Source organism: Barbus barbus (genome assembly GCF_936440315.1).
Source record: "Barbus barbus genome assembly, chromosome: 12".
Taxonomy (NCBI): domain Eukaryota; kingdom Metazoa; phylum Chordata; class Actinopteri; order Cypriniformes; family Cyprinidae; genus Barbus; species Barbus barbus.
In genome coordinates, this window is record NC_136740.1 from 16,712,720 (window position 1) to 16,730,904 (window position 18,185).

The window sequence follows — 18,185 nt, forward strand, 5'->3', positions numbered from 1 at the left end:
CACATGTCCTCTTCCAAGCAGATTCATAACATTTTATGTTGATTGGAAATTCTTAATTATTGCCCTGATGGTGGAAATGGGAATTTTCACTGCTCTAGCTCTTTTCTTAAAGCCACTTCACTAATTTGTGAAGCTCAATTATCTTTTGATGCACATCAGAAATATATTCTTTGTTTTTTCTCATTGTGAAGGATGATTAAGGGAATTTGGACTTTGTTTTCCCTCCTATTTATATTTCTGTGAAACAGGAAGCCATGGCTGGATAATTTAATGTTCATAATCTCCCTGGAGTGCTCAAAATTGTGAATATGAATGGGAATATACTTCAGAGATATTTTACTCATAAGAATTTCTAGGGGTACCAATAATTGTGTCCAACGTGTATTTGAGAAAAACATTTATTTCATAATGATATTTCCCCCCATTTTCACGTGTTTTAGTTCAATGAAAGGTGAGATTTTTGTGATAAAAAAAAAAAAAGATCAAAAGGATTAATAATGCAGGTTTATTTTCAGAGCCTTCTTTGATCATATTTACCAAGGGTGCCAATAATTCTGACCATGACTGAATGTATAGGACAATTGTGTCATATTTTCTGAAAGTAATGAAAATGTCCACCATGTCTCAAATGATGTATTGTGTTTAATGATGGAAATGAAGGTGCTGTTATATGTATTTGTAATGTGTATATCTATATTATTTATATTATATTACTGTATTTACCTAGTTTTTACTCTCAGTCTGACCTAAGATGAACCAAATAAAAGCAAAAATAAAAAGAAATGAAGGTGCTGGAAATCCCATTTTTGGAATAAATCTCCATACCTGGCATTTTATGCATCCTAAATACACACAACTACATAATATTTCACATATTTTCACACTTTTTGCATCATTTCACAAAATTACAGCTTGTCTGGAAAAAAAAACCCTAAAAAATTTGCATTGATTTCTTTTTCTCTTTTTTTCTGTATTTTTCAATCATATTCTTCATTGGCAGTTTTATCGTTAGAAAAGAAGTTTAAAAACTTTTATTATTCTAGTTTTAAACAATAGCTTTGAATATGACCTTCATATAAAAAACAAGTTGAAATCTGTAAAAATAAATAACTAAATAAATAAAGTAAAATAATAATAATAACTATTAGTAGTAGAAGTAGTATTAACATAAAATGTTTCCCTTTATTAATAGTAAAAATAAAAATTAATCAACCCTTACATGCAATGTCCAAAGTAAAAGAAACATTGTGTGTGTTTGCTTAACCATATTTTGGGGACAATTTTGTACCCTGAGGTATATCTGAAAACTTGGCCTCCTCATTTTTAAAAACTATATATATTTTTTTAAATGTACAAATTCTCAAAGTTTTCTCTCGGTAACTCTGTGTGTGTGTGCGCGCACATGCATGTGAACAGGCCATGCAGAGAAATGCATTCTGCATAATAATGACATAAGCACAATAATGTATGTGTGTGAGAGAGCTGCACACTTCTGAGCCAATGACCGCTAATGTCACCAAGTGCATATTTTACACACACACATCCATAAATACCCAGTCAGTCCCCTGCTATTCCCTGATAGGCACATAAACCTTATGCTATATTGCTTGGCAGAGAGACATAAAGAGCTATATATAATGGATAAAGAGATAAACTGGGCTTGGGGGAAAAGAAGGAAATTGAGGGAAAAGAGAAGGGAAGAGAGATGAACGAGTGAGACATGTCTGCTTCACATTCCTCACCATGACAATAATGCAGAGAGATGAGAAAATTAAAAATTGATGTAAGTAAATAGTTTTAAACGTCCCACTGCTGTACAGAAAAGCTCCCGCTGGATATCACCCAAACTGAACGGTGACTTGAAATTCAAAGAGAGCAACAGACAACAAGAAGGTGAGCAGAGAGAGAAATGAGACTTCTGAAAGTGAAAGTAAAGAACTTCAGTGCTGGAAGGAGTGATTGAGGGAAAATATGAACAGTGGGCTGAAATAGAAACGTGAGAAAGATCTACTAAAACAAAAATGCAGTACAGCACAGATGCAAAGAGCACACTTCAGTAGACCGAGAGAGAAATTAGGAAATTTAAAGAAAGAGTCAAAGAGAGAGACTATTAAGGAAAGAAATTAGGGCTACAATCAGAAATGTACTGGCCATAGGGACCACTGGGTGTGGGAATCTGCAAGAAAATTAAACTTTAATTCTAATAGTACATTAAACTGCTATTTATAATACTTAACATATAGTATGATGCATACTGTTTAGGAGAGAATGTTTTTGACCCTGATAATGTCAAAATTTCACTTATATTTAAATATACTTTATTGTACTGGATTTATTTTTATATGGATGTATTTTATATTTAAATATGTAATCAGTAAAAATGAGTTTATTATCAGCGATTTGAAAACTCTGATTATTTTAATTCAACTTTCAACGCAGTTCAGAGTTATTCAAGTTCAAAAGAAAAGCATTTATTTGAAATAGAAATCTTTTGTAACATTGTTAATGTTTTAGTGTCACTTTTGATCAATTTAATGCATTACTGCTGAATAAAAATGTTAATTTATTTATTTTTTTAAATCTCACTGACTCCAAACATTTGAAAAATGGTTATTATACAGTAGTTAAATAAAACTGAAACTAAAATCATAAAAACAAGAAAAATTACCTGAAATAATATATTTTTTTAATTTATATATTTTAAATATATAAAATATATTTTTTATTATATATACATAGATAGATAGATAGATATTGCTTGAAATACTTTATAGAGTGTAAAGCAATGGCTCCTGCAGAACATTCCACCTCTTACCTGTAAACATATATTTTTTATGTATATTATAAAATATGTGGTGGACAGTTCTGCTGCGGTCAAACTGAGAACAGTCAATGTATGTTTTTTGTATAGCATACATACACTATATAATTGAGGAATTCGTAAAATTAACAAATCAAAGCATATCTGCTTAAGGTTAAGTTGTTTGCAGCTCCCTAAAAAAGACAATAGAGAGCAGAGAGACTAAAGAGGGGCAGTGGTGTAACAATGTCTGGTGGAGGTGGAAATAGAACCACAACAGATTTTCTGTATGTAAATGAGCACAAAACAGTCACAGGCATCAAATTTGGACACCTGGACTGAATGCCCTGCTACAGAGCACCTGCCGAACACACACACAGCTTCCTCTACAAAACACAGCCCATGGCAACTACCATGAAAATCACTATCCCCTACATCACAGATATCACATCGTAACTTATAACTTGAGTGATCACCAGGGATAGCTACTGTGTGTGTACATGTGTATGTGTGTTACGGATAAAGCTGAAGAGGTCAGAAGCCAACAGAGTGAGAGAGGGGCGAATGTTGTTGAAAAGCTTAATATGAAAAAAATCCATACGGATGTCAGAGTTTACCTCCAGGACATGAAGCAAGAACAATTTTATTCTGCCATTTTCAGCCATGTTGGAGAGATTCGTCTCAAAATGAGACCTTCCTTCAAGGCATAGTTCACCCTAAAATGAAAATTCTGTCATAATTTACTCCTCCTCACGTCATTCCAAACTTTGTATGACTTTCTTTTGAGGAAAATAAAAGAAGATATTTTGAAAAATGTGACCCTGGCCTGGACCACAAAACCAGTCTTAAGTCGCAGGGGTATATTTGTAGAAATAGCCAACAATACATTGTATCAGTCAAAATTATTGATTTTTCTTTCATGCCAAAAATCATTAGGACATTAAGTAAAGATCATGTTCCATGAAGATATTTTAACATTTCTTACCATGAACATATCAAAACTTAATTTTTGATTAGTAATATTATAATATGCATTGCCAAGGACTTAATTTGGACAATTTTAAAGGTGATTTTCTCAATGTTTTGATTTTGTTGCTCCTTCAGATTCCAAATATCCAGATTGCCAAATATTGTCCTATCCTAAGCAACCATACGCTCTTAAAAATAAAGGTGCTTCACGATGCCATAGAAGAACCTTTTTGTCAAAATTATTAACATCTGAAGAACCTGTCTGTTTCACAAAAAGTTCTTTGTGGTGAAAGAAGGTTCTTCTGATTATAAAAAGGTAAGAAAGAGATGGTTCTTTTACTGAATGGTTCTTTGTGGAATCAAAAATGGTTATTCTATGACATCGCTTGAAGAACCTTCTGAAGCACCTTTATTTTTAAGAGTGTACATCAACGGAAAGCTTATTTATCCAGCTCTCAGGTGATGTATAAATCTCAAAATTGACCTTTATGACTGGTTTTGTGGTCCAGGGTCACAAATATCCTTGTGTCCATACAATGACAATTGGTTCCAATGCATTCTTCTCTCGTTTTTCACAAAAGAAAGTCTGATTTGGAATGACATGAAGGTGAGGATATAAAGGATAACAGAATTTTCATTTTTGGCTAAACTTCTTTTACCCTGAAACAACCACATGCCTGCATCTATTTTCTGTAACCAGTTCCTTAATAACCAATTCCGTTTGCTTCAACAAAATCCATGTGCTTAAATGTCACTCTGAGAGTCATATGCTGCCATCCATCTTCCAAATATAAGCAATCTTTTTTTTTTAATTAGACAATTTCCTGTAGCCGCCAGTCGCATTCCTCAGAGCTTCATTAGTTGAACACAGATAAGGTGAAGGAGAATCATGGGTAATTAAAGCGGTATATACTGACAAATTACACTCTTCCCCGAGGTGCTGGAGGCCAATATTCACCTCAAAAAGTGAATCGTTCAGATTTGTGTGTTTGCATCAGAATTTACTGTTAATATAACAGCTTGCACAGCAATGCGATTTGCCGGCGAGGCAGAGGGGGACGTGAGTTCTCCCACTCGTGTGCGAGAGATGATAACATTATTTATTTTTCAGATGAGTTGCGAGATTGTCGAGCGCTCCATGTTTGGTCTCAGGGGTACAAGAAACAAGACTTCCAAATCTCCGGCCCAGCCACAGTCACGGCTGCATTCATTCATACTAAAAACTTTCCTGGCTTATTATGCAGTTTCCTATTCTCGCTAAGAGCTCCCAGGAGCCGAGTTCCCACAATCACCCATCGTCAAGGTCGCAAGTCCGGGATGTCTCAGCTCCTCGCGCACACCCCTCGAACCGAGACAATCTTGGAAACGTAATCCATTGTTAGAGAAAGTAATCTCCTGCTATCGGAGCCTCGGGCCAATTCTGCTCACCAGCTGGAAGGACAAACTCTCCGCATGGCCAGTACAACAAGAAGATGACCTCACGGCCGTTTCTTTGTTTTTTACCAAGCAATACGAAGTCTAACCACCACAAGCGCATACTCACAAGCGCTGCCCTCGTCCTCAAGGCGTGCTTTGAGATTTTAATTGTGGAATTACCAGCAACTTTTTGATGTTTTTTGATTGGTGGTGTAAATTCATTACGGCTAATGAAGATTTATTTACCGCTTACTAAATATCCCAGATCAAAGGTTCACTCCCAAGCCTGAATTCATTGTTCTCAGGTTGGAAAGGGGGACAGAGTTGTGCTGATGCCGCAGTGTTGGATGGTGTTATACAGTCTGGCTCTGATCCACGTTTGAAGTGCTTATCAATCCTGCATCTCACATCACCTCAATTTGTTGAGTAAAGTAATCTCCAGATAATCATTATCGCTGAGAGCATGTATCATTTAGCGTTTGGTGTTTCCTGTGAGGGATATCTATTGCCTGACCATGTATTCGTTCCTCTGTGTGGCCCTTGACCCATAACAGTGGTGCAGATCGCTTTGTGAGAGTGTACAGGAAAGTAATTACCTTCATTTATGTTCCGTTCCTTCCAAGCTAAGTGCCAGTTTTCTGTCAGGTCCGCTCTTTGTATTTAAGCAGTAATTCTCTCTGCCATTTGAATTTCAAAATTTGAAATGAGACCGCAAACAGAATAGAGAATCTAATACAGCATGCAGTTATTTGAATTTGAATGCAAGGTATGGACTTAAAAATTCACATATGACTGTAACTGCCAACTAGAAAAGCAAAGTTTGTCCAGACAACTTTGACCTTAAATCTTTGTTTTAAAAGTTTTGAAAATGTTGAAAAAGCCTCGGAAGTTTTAAGATTGATTGATTGATTGATTTTTAATAATGTTTGATTATATTTTGTGGACCAGAATGAAAGAACAATTCACTCTCAAGAATTCAATTCAATAAATTCCTCTTTCTGTCATTTCAGTCAGGATAATTTTTTTTAACTAAAACTTAAATTATTTTTCAGTTTTACCTTTACCTTTCTTAATTAAGATAAAGCTGAAATAAAATAAAAATCTAATAAATATTAGATAAAAACGTAAACTATAAACAAAAATTTGGAAAGTTGTCTTGGCAATAACTGAAATAATTTTGAAGCGCTAAAATCAACTAGAAATAAATAAAACTAAAACTAAACTGAAATCAAAATAAATGAAGCTTAAATATTAGTAAATAGTAATATCTAAACAACTAATAAAAATGACATACAATTTAAATATATATATATATATATATATATATATATATATATATATATATATATATATATATATATACATACAGTGCCCTCCATAAGTATTGGAACAGTAAAGACAAAATTGCTCTGTTGGCTGTGAAGTCAAGACATTTGCAAATATGATTAAAATATGAATATGAGACAAAACTACAGAATGTCACATTTTATTATTAGCCGTTTCAACACATATATGTTTTACCAAATAAAAAGAACAGCACTTTTAGAGTTCATCCCACTCATTGATGTGAGCATAAGTATTGGGACAGTTGAACATAAGGCAGATATTAAAAGCTATTATTTAGTTGCAGATCCCTTGAACACAATCACAGCAGTGAGTCTGTGACCCATAGACATCACCAGACTCTTGGTCTCATCCTTTGAAAGACTTTTCCCAGCCTTTAATGCAGCCAGTTCCAACTGTTGCTTGTTTTGGGGAGTTTCTGCCTTTACTCTCCTCTTCAGCTGGTGAAATTCATGTTCAATCGGATTTAAATCTGGAGATTGACTTGGGCAATCTAAGACTTTCCATTTCTTTGCCGTTATAAATTCCTTGACTGAACTGGCAGGGTGTTTTGGGTCATTGTCCTGATGCAATATGAAGCACTTCCCAATGAATCTGGTGGCATTTTCTTGAATATTGGTAAGCAAGATTAATTCTGCTACTGTCATCATACATTAAGTCATCAGTAAAGTTGAGAGGGCCTGTTCCAGAAGCAGCCATGCATGCCCATGCCATGACACCACCTCCACCATGCTTTACAGATGAGGCTGTATGCTTGGGATCATTGCAGTTCCCTTTTTTCTCCACATTTTTGTTTTCCCGTCACTTAGATAAAGGTTCATCTTTGTCTCATCGGTCCATAAACAGTTCCAAAACTCTTCTGGCTCACCTTTGTGCTTTTTTGCAAACTCTAATCTTGCCTTTCTATTTTTGGTGCTGGTCAGAGGTTTGCATCTTGCTGTGTAGCATCTGTAATTCTGTCAAAGTCTCCTGAGGACAGTAGATTGTCAGAGCATCACCCCAGCTTTCTGGAAGCTGTTGGTGATTTTACAGACACGTCTTTCAGGGTTCATTTTCACAGCTTTTATGATTTGTCTGTCATCAACTACTGTTGTTTTCTCAGCCGATCAGGTCGTTGTTGGTTGCTGGTGATTTCCAAACTCTTGATTTGTCCATGCCCTTTGTTTTTGCTAGAGCTCTAACTGACTTCCTCTTTTCATTTAGCATACAAATTCACATCAGATAGAGGGATGAAACTCTAAAAGTGCTGATCTTCTTAGCTGGTAAAACATCTATGTGTTGAATCACCCAATAATAAAATGTGACATTCTGTAGTTTTGTCTCATATTCATCTTTTAATCATATTTGTAAATGTCTTGACTCCACAGCCAACAGAGCAATTTTGTCTTTACTGTTCCAATACTTTTGGAGGGCACTGTATATATATATATATATATATATAAAGGATATACAGTAAGTATCGCTTTTTATTTTTTTATTTCTTTTTGTCCCTTTTTATGTGTACTATTGAAATGTTGTTGTATGCATTTGTCAATTTTATTTAATTTCTGTATTTTCTTAAATGGGTATGTATAGATTATTTACAGAGTATTAACTTTTAGTTACCTTTCTTATTTGTAAGTCGCTTTGGATAAAAGCGTCTGCTAAATGACTAAAAGTAAAAGTGTGTGTGTGTATAAATAATTAATACTAAAATTCAAATTAAAGCTGGAAACATTAACAAAAAAGCAACTTCAAAATATTAATAACTATTATAGTAAACAAATAATAATTTACTAATTTAATTCAAATTCATAAATTAAAAAGGAAGCCAATTCTTCAGTTATGAATGTTGCACAATCCTGCAATTCTCATTTACCAGCCCACTGCTGAGCGCTTCAGTGGGCATATCAGTGAGAGCAGAAGACTGGGAGGGAAATGTGATTGTGTTTGTGTGTGCGAGCGCTTCACCCCTGACCTGCCACTCAGCTCCAGACAGGTGGGTGGCCTGCAGTAAAATGTCCTCATTGATCATCTGTGTTCTCACTTTGTGATGGTGCCATGTTTTTGCTGTTTGCTGCAGTCACCTACACAACTAGTTTTCACACAGCTACTTACTCACTTTGTACTCTCTCTTTAATGTTCCCACTGGATGCAGGATCTTTTAACCTCCACTCTAATGTGTTGCTCTTTCTTCCCAGTGATTCTTCGACTACCTCAGTTGTTTGTTATTCTTCCCTCCATCTCTTGCTCTCCAGTCTCCTCAGTCAAGTCTGGTGGCGTGCACACTAGCCTCTTTAACTTCCCATTCTCCACTGTTTCACAGACCATTGAACTGTGTAGTGTAGGTGCTGAGACCTTCATGCTGTTCTCCTTTAAACCTTCAGCCTTTTCTTCCTCCTTTTTCCCTCCTCCCTCTCCCCTTACAAATATATACCATGGTAACTGGGTGTTTCTTCAACCATGGGCACATACGCTCTTAAACACACTTTTCACACTCACTAGTTTAATTTCTCTACTAACAATGTTCAATAGTGGACATAGAAGAATTTGTGTCATTTTTTTTCTGAAGGTCATGAAAAATCCTACCACAATGTCATTTCCACTCATCTCAAATGATTCTGTGAAGGAAATGAAAATTATGGAAATAACATTTTGAAAAACATTTTAGAAAAAAATGGCTGACTCAAGTGTCTTAGCTAACATTTTATGGTATGTATCTTAAAAAAATTAATGAATTGAAATGATAGAAATTATATAATAAAACAATAAAATAAATATTCTGCTCAGGTGATATCTCCTATATTTCCAGGGCTCGCAAAATTTCAAAATCCCTGGTAGCCCTTCGGGCAGGTACTCTTCAGATTTTGGTAGCCCAAAAAGACTGGACACTGAAGACACTGAAGACTGGAGTAATGATGCTGAAATTACAGCTTTGATCACAGGAATAAATGCTGTTTTAAAGTATAGGTATTAAAATAGGAAACCAATATTAGAAATTGCAATAATATTTCACTATATCACAGTTTTTTCTGTATTTTTGAAATGAATACAGCCTTGATGAGCAAGAGACTCAAAGTCAAAAACTCAAAAACAAGGTCAATTATTTATCAGGTTTATAATATAGCCCTACCATAATATATTATCAAAACAAACTATTTAAACTGATAGAATAGAATACAAACTGAAGTAAAACTTAAGCTGAGATCTGTAAGTTAAATATAAAAAATGTGAACATTAATTCTTCTATAGCGGTCTAAACATCGTTATGAAGTACAGTTTGTACAATACTCTTGTGTGTGACTGAACATGTTTCAGAGTTTTGTTACGTTCTTTTCCCATCCTCTGTTATTTCCAGCACTTAATCAAGCCACTCTTCTTTAATACATGAGGACGTTTTATTTCACGTCATTGCGTTGTCTCTCGTGTTGAGCGCACCGCAGCCATTGAAGTATTCAGTTTCTACAGCGACTCATTTGGTGCATATCGTTCTCTTTCTATGAAACCTGTAAACCGTGACATCAGCTCTATAGCGGTTTGCCCGAGCATTGCTATTCTTTCCCTTTTACTGCGGCATTCAATCAAATGGCTTCCCAACTCATTTTTGTGTGCACGAGGCACATTATTTCTTCTGCGCGGCCTTAGAGGTAACACTGCGTGAGAGCCCTGTATATAGCCCGTCGGGCAGGGCAGTGATACATTTTGGTAGCCGACTGGAAAACACAATAGCCCCGGGACGTCGGGCTAGAGATGTTGCAAGCCCTGATTTCATATCAAGCTCTTCACTGACACTGCTGTACCCTAAGTAAACAAATTAAAGTAAATCTTTGTTTAGATCATCAGGTATGTGTAATCATATATATTTTATAAAGGAATTTTATACTTTAACATTGAAAGAGTGGGTCTTCCTGACATGAAATCCATTTGAAAAGCAGTAAAAAAATAAATGAAGGGATAGTGAAATGTTTCCAAGGCAGCTGGCCTTCAAATAACAAAAAATAAAAAACTTATCTGTTGTTTTAACAATCAGCCCCCGAAACATAAAAGTGCTCAAAGTTGAAGAAACACCCAACTAATCATGTTTCTCCATCTAACACACAGGATTTCCTGCCCTACGTCTTACTGTGCTTATCGATAAAATTGCCAAAAAATAAAAATAATTAGAAAATCTGTTTGTATGACTCCAGTTGGTATTACACATTCAGAAGAATATTTTTAATAAAATATTTCCAGAGTGCAGATTTATTCTGTATAAAACTGACTGCTTTCAGACAGGTTTCCTTGGCTGAGTCCAAAATTGCACACTCTCTTGAATAGGTACTTATTCTGAATTTTGAAGTAATTACATGTCACCATTCACCATGTTGTCATTATCACATGACCTACCAGCATCAGTTGTGTCACAACACTGTCATACACAAATCCTCTCCCGTGGCCTCATGGGATAGTAAAATGTCCCTCGTATGCATGGATGTTTCAGAATCTCGCTGGAAGTAGTAGGCCATCTGGGTACTTTTTGCCTACTCTTTTATGAGTACAGTGAATTTGGACGTACTTTTTTTTGTCACATACTGTTTTTCGCCTACTTTATATAGTAAGGAAATGTGCAATTTCAGATGCAGCCCTTGTGTCTACCATTGGCAAACAGACTCTCACCATTAGCTGGCCATTGTTGCTATGTTGAGCTGGTCAGACTGCTTAAACCAACAGAGTAATATTTGGACATTTTGCCACAGAGCCACAGCGTTTACACAGTTTTTGCTTATATAAAGTTGTCTCTGCATAATAAACTGGGATTAGGGATGGTTTTTAAACATTTAAACTGCACACTTTGGCTTTCAATATTTATAGGAAAATAAGTGAAAAATCCCTCTCATCCACTCCCCTCTTCTTCTTTTTCAATCTCTCTCTCCCTGCATGAGGATGTGCTGAGGTCAGATTTGACTCGTCTCTCACACACCTGTCCCGAGTAAGGGCTGCTCCCTCCAGCACTCTGCACTCATCCACAGCTTCATTATCACCTCCACGCTCTCCACAAAATGTGCAGGCGGCATTAGTCTCCCTCTCAAGAAGCTACGAAGCCTTTCACACACACTCCATCTGGAGCAGGGGCCCGTTTTAGTTCTAATGGGCCCTTCATCCAATCAAACCTAGTGAGGGCTTTAGTGCCACTCAAACTCCTGTAATTACTGCAAAAGCCTGGGACCTTTACCTCATGTGGGTAGGAAACAGAGACGCTGCGGGAGCCTTGGAAACTGGTGGAAGGATGAGGCAAAGAAACGAAAGTAGGAGCGCGAGAAAAGACAGAGGTTAGGGGGCTGTTGAACAAGCACAGGGCAGAGTTAGCAAAGTCATGGCAACTCTGTCCTCTATATGGAAGAATGTTCACCTCTGTGGCAATCGACCACATCATCCACTTAAGTCTGGCTCGCTCTCCTCTCCACTTTTTCTTTTCATGTCTCACAGTCTCATCTTTCATTTTTACTCTCTCTCTACATTAGCAGCTCTGTTTCTTACAAGTCTCTCTCTAAGATAAAATTCCAAAGGTGATTTTCTTGGTAGGAGAACAAAACTAAAAGGTCTTTGCTCATGATTTTGTGATATTGTCAAAGTGAGAGATGAATAAAAGTACATATTTTCAAAATCAACTAGTCACAGGTATTTAAAATATTATCTGAAAAAATGTTGAGAAAGAAATCTGTAAAAATGGGGCACAATGCACTGTATTACTATGAAGGAATTTTCCGTATTGATTGCTTCCAATTCTTTTTTTTAACCTGTATTTTGAATTTTGCACTTCATTGGGTTGTGCATTAGGGTTAACAGAAATGTGTGTAAAATTTATGAATAATGTCCATCCAGATTTGTTTTCTGTTTTTTTAGAGCTACAAGTAAAAAAAAAAAAAAATAACTTGATTAAAGTTGTTTTTTTAAATACTTATATTATTAGTATTTTAACTTTGACAGCCCTAAAAAAAAAAATCCATAGATAAACCCCTTTTTGCTGCCCCATATGGATCCCTAGATCCAAAATCTGAAAGCCTAAGTGTTTAGGCTTTAGTACCGATTTAGTACCAGTTATTTAAAGGCACAATATGTAAGATTTTCATTAAAAAAATATCCAAAAACTACTTGCACAGTGTGATATATTTCATGCAGTTGTGTACTTGCGTTATCCCAAAAGTTCCCAAGGATTTGTAAATTTGAAATAATGACTCCTCCCTGTTCATTGTCGCCTATCAATGATGTAATATCTGCATATCCCCAGTTTCTTGTAGAAACTACAGCAAAACACACGGAGACAAATGCTGCAGTACAGTTCAACTAAATCCATTACGGCTATCTCAAATAAATTGAAAATGAAAAGTGTTGGCCGCAGCATTTAATTTAGATCTGCTCAATGTTGGGCCATGATTTTTTAAAGCACTTTTACAGTGTTGCGCATTATAACCAATCACGCACAAGTCTGTTAAGCTTATGAATGCTATGGCCAATCAGAGGCGTTCAGATGAGTTTTTTTTTCTTCACTGCACGCGTTCACTGACTGAATTCTAATTCTAGTTTTAAAGACTTGAGACCCCTAAGTAACTCAAAGAAAAAACAAAAAAACATTAAACTACCATTTATCTTGGTACTTGTTAGAAAGAAAAATAATAATTTCAGATTGCTAAATTTCTATTTGATTCTCAAGCTGTGAAATAAAGACACTGAGAAAAAAATGCATTGCTATCCTCCAAGCTTATCTTCCATGCTGAAACAATGCACTGCTATTCTGAAGTCTTATTCTCCATGCTGAGAAAGGCATAGTAAGGCACCAGACAGCAAATCTGCCACTCAGACATCTCACAGGACAAAAGGAAGAAAAATCTGAATCAGACTGCACTTCACAACCCAAGTCTGAATTATTGACAACTTGTGTCTGGCGAGGTTTTGCCTTCTCACAAGTGACACAGACAGAATCGGGTCCAGTACGAACAGGCACATTTCAATAATTCACATCAGAGAGCAAGCACTTAAATTCCCACAATGAATATGCTTGGATTCAATCAAAGCAAGCCGCAGAAACAGCTTGAGAGTGATAACCCTGAAAAATAAGCCTGTTTAATTGAAGCACCTTTCTGTGTGTGTTTCATTAGAATAATAGTCGAGACTTCTGGGAGAGATGGAAGAGTTTCGGTTTCATAACAGCAGTGTGCTGGCATTGCTCAATAACGTTTGTAGTCAACTTGACCACAAGCGCCTTATTCATCATTTCTGTCATTTAAAAGCCGCACAGTCTTCCAATAACCATATCTTCAGCTCTGAAATGAGACATAAAATATTGCTTCTAATATGAATGACCGCAGGCAGGCAGGCGATGAGAGCGAACAAGAAAATGAAAGGAGTGTCTAATCAGTCGAATCAGATTGAAGATAATTACAGTGAAATACAGTTACCGAGACACGCCACCTGCGACAAACCCAGACCTTGTAACGGCACCATAAAACACAATGATGAATCCATCCAGCCCTTCCTTGAAACGATTTGAAATAGGTCTGTTCCTCCCTGTTTATCTCCTCATGCTCAAATTAAAGGTGTTCACAAGTTTTAACACACATATGACTCTTAGGCTGTGTTGTTGAGTAACAATAGGATCCCTTAAGGAACATCTGTTTATATAGGGCTATAAAATGTGTAATCTATTACAGTGATAAGAGAAAGCCAGGTAGCTCTCCCTCTATAGGTTAACTATATTTGTCTATTCTGAGCCTGGGTTTAGTGTTCACTGTGAAATGAGAGTAAAAATAGGAAGCGAGTACCTGAAGGCTTTACTACATGTCTGTTTTTAACATACTGGTAGGAGGGCTTCCAGTGTAATTAAATGTCAACATTTTTATTTTACTGGGGGAATTACACAACCATACACTGGAATCAAAGGATAAACCTTGGCTTAAGATAAAGGCTTCCTCATGGCATTACAGAATAAAGTATCAAGTGAAAATACCAATCTCTGTCCTACATGCGTTAATCCTATAACGCTTACCCTACATAATGCACCAATTTTGCATCTGAATAAGACTAGGAAATCAAACGTGCAAAACAAAAGATGTATTTGATTTCCATTCCCTATATATATATATATATATATATATATATATATATACAGGGCTCCAGACTAAAAAATGGCTAGGGAGTTCGAAATGAAATATTTAGGAGTCAGATGTCTCTTTTTTTAGTTTACAGATCGTTTTTCAGAAGTGGTGTAGTTCCCATTTTATCCTGACTATATTTGTGTCGTATAAATATCACACTGTTTTGTAAAATAGTGATGCCTGTTTGAAAAAAGTCAAATATTGTGTTTATTATGGTTTTAGGATGTCGCTCACTTTACAGTTTTACTCCCAAACAAAATTACCTTTACAGTCAGTTCAACATTACAATTGGACCTCACTGAGGCAAATAATAGCATTAATAACATTTATCACAACAAATATCTATATTAAATCACAAATAATCGTTCTTGTTCATGTCAAATTATATCTGAAAAAATTATTGTTGCAGTACTCACTCACGATTCACTGAGTAAGTCTGATTCAAACCACTAACTCACAAGCTAGTTTTGTTAATCTTTTTGACTCACTCAATAAAAATAACCAGTTCATAAGAGTAATTTGTTCATGAATCAGACATCATGACTCATGCTGTTCATTGGTGCATGTGGGAAACACTGAGAATAACTGCCAAAACCACAGAGACGCACAAAGTTTTCCCAAATGCTGCCTATGGCAATTCGATTTTAAATTGTTGTCATCAATTTTTATTATTTGTTGCATCTGAAACCATTTTAGTCGCATGCATGGAGCCCTGATATATTAAAACAATGGCTGTTTTTCAACCTTTATCCACATGACTAGTCATGTCAAACTGTATAATAAGGCAACTATTATAACTACAACATATAATTGCATTTTACTCAAAGAAAAAAGAGAATCCATACAAATTCTCTTAAACTGTGCAGCTATTTTTATACTTTTTTCCAATTAGGAGGCAATTTGGCCCTCCAGCAGAAGAAACATTGACAGAGTCCCAAAAAATGATGAAAACAGATTTAAACGAATGGCTCTCATATTGCTTGCCATCGAATAAACAAATAGAGATGATTAACTGTGCAGGGCCAGTGATGAGAGAGGACGGGCAAAGAATGCAGCATGCAGAATGCGGCTGGCACAGTTGTGGTCGTTAACTGTGTGTGTGCTCGTGTGCGTCAGTCACACAGCACTGCAAAAAAGGGGATGCAGAAGGAGAGAGATGGAGAGAAAGACAATGAGAGAGAGGCAAAAAGAGAAAGAGGGGCTCAGATAGAGTACACAACATGAGTCTGCAGGCCTGTGCCCAAGGGACACACACAGTCACTGAGCCTAGTACATTCTGTATTTGTTGTGCTGGGGGAAGGGGCGGTTTTACACACACCTCCACACACATACACACTATATCTTTATTTTCCCCTGATCTCTCAGTCTATGATAGAGTGGTTTCTTAAAGGTTCAAGTCTCTTCCTCCCATTATCCCTGTCACTCCATCTGTTTCCCTGGCAGTCTTCTACTTTTTCACTCCGTTTACATCTTTACCTCTTCTTCATTGTCTATTTCTCTCTTTTTCATTCTGCTTCAGTAGGTAGAAAGATAATTTCATCTCACACACTTTCCTTCTTTTTCCTCCCCGTTCTCTCTCCCCCATCTTTTCCTCTTGCTCATCTCTTAGAAATGAACTTTTCCATGTTTTTTTCTGGAAACAAGTTATGCAGTCTCGTCTAAAAATTCTCTATTGAATTAAATGATGAAGGGGTGTGATAATCAGTTGTCTCCATCCTTCTGTCCCTTCCCAACCCCCCTTTTTCTCTGTTATTTTACCTCGTGTCACTGGAGAGATTAATGACAGTAGCTCCCTCTTGACCTCCAAGGTCCAAATGAAGAGACACCCTGACATTTGAGCAATGAGAACATACATATACCCATAACTGCAAAGCTTATACCCACTAATACAATTCTACACATTTCTTCATATCCAAATGTGGCCACAACTACAGCAAGATTAGCAATGTGTAGCTACAGACAAAAAAAAAAAAAAAAAAACATCAGTTGCTCACTGATTATTAGACAGTATAAAACAAACAACCGCACACACAAACCTGCCAGTAGCTTGGACCACAAATAGCTCCTGAAGTCAACAAAGGAATGCTTTTAGAATCTCAAACAGATAAATATATTAATACTGTTTCCATAAAATTCAAAACATGAAGTGAGGAACTGAAGTGAGGAACTATCATTTCGCTTTGTTTGCCCCCATGCTTCTATGCCTTTACCATGTACATACCTAGATTGTATTAAAATGTACATCTTCTGTTCATTAAACTGCTTATTGCAATTTCTATGAAAATGTCATTTTATAAAAGTATATTTATAAAAGTCAAAGCGTTTTGGCACGTGGGCACGAGTTAAAGCCACCAAAAATAAAAATAAAAATAAAATTTTTTTGTCCCAGACTATTTTCGCTCTTGCTTAATAATTATTAATTTGAATCATCTTACAAACAGATGGCACAGCTTGAAGAGAAGAATTAAACGGCCAGCTAGTATCTTCAAGATGCTCTTGTAATCCAAATCCCAGGACAGCGGCAGATGCATTTATCATGCGATGGCAAGCATGAAATACGCGGCCCGTGTTGGGATTTGCTCTGACAGTCTTGTATTTGAGACAGATTTGGGATAGTCTGCGCAGCGGAGCTCAGAGCGGGACCTCCGAACAGCGCGTGATTTCATAGTACCTGCGCTCTTGTACTGACTGTCGCAATGGCCATATACGTAGGCTACGTATCGAGATCTCAAAGGACATCGGTAAATGAATGAACATTACGCATACACAAAGAAACAGCACTGTGCACAGAACAATGATGCGCGCGACAACAAAGCACGCTGTGAATGCACCGATAGAAACGTAGCTATCTGAAAATGAATTAGCAAGCCACATATGTGAAGGGTAGCCTACTGTTCAAGCAGTTATTGAGCGAACTCCCTTTATTACTAGAGCAAACGGAGTCAGCAGAGGTGCAGGTGAGTGACGCAAATACTGACCAAAATAAACGATAATTAGCCTGAACTGCACCTAAAATAGCAGAAAGCCTGAAAACCGGAACAGAAAGAACTTTGAGGGAAACAAAATTAATTTCACTTTCGTATGAATGTTTAAAACAACGTGATTTCTAGCACATTTAATGCTCCCATGATGTTGTATGCGATGCCGATGTGTTTACATATAGATGGCTATTCTATACATCTCGCGATGGCAACATTAGTGAACAGATCAATATAGTTCTCTCTAGTGAAACATCTGTCCGCGTTCATGGGACAGATAACTTCCAAACTGTTTATGGACTGAATAAATATTGTCTTACCTGTCTGCGAATAGGACAGGAGCAGTAGGAGAGAAAGGGGAGCGCAATACTTCCAAAAAGAAGAAAATGCCATCGTGTGTGTTATTCCGGTCTCTCTGTTAATTCCTCCTCCTTTGATAGGAATTAGAATAACATGAGCGCGCAGGCTCTCACCTACGAGTTATGTCTTTTCTCAACTCCAGTGTTAGCTGGAATTGTTGTGTATGACATACTAGCACACTCAATCTGATACACTACTCTGAATGAA

The 18,185-nt window shown here is 36.5% G+C and overlaps 1 protein-coding gene across 2 annotated transcripts in view; it reads right to left on the minus strand.

Moving 5' to 3' along the window:
* Positions 1 to 18,185, minus strand: part of LOC306878372 (cell adhesion molecule 4-like) — a 151,260-nt gene extending 133,075 nt beyond the window's left edge. The window contains exon 1 of one of the 2 annotated variants that reach the window (XM_079430687.1): positions 17,939 to 18,185. In XM_079430687.1, the coding sequence (XP_079286813.1) occupies positions 17,939 to 18,011 (73 nt within the window). In that variant the 5' untranslated portion in view covers positions 18,012 to 18,185. The remainder of the gene's footprint in view (positions 1 to 17,938) is intronic. The other variant, XM_079430686.1, reaches the window with a different exon arrangement.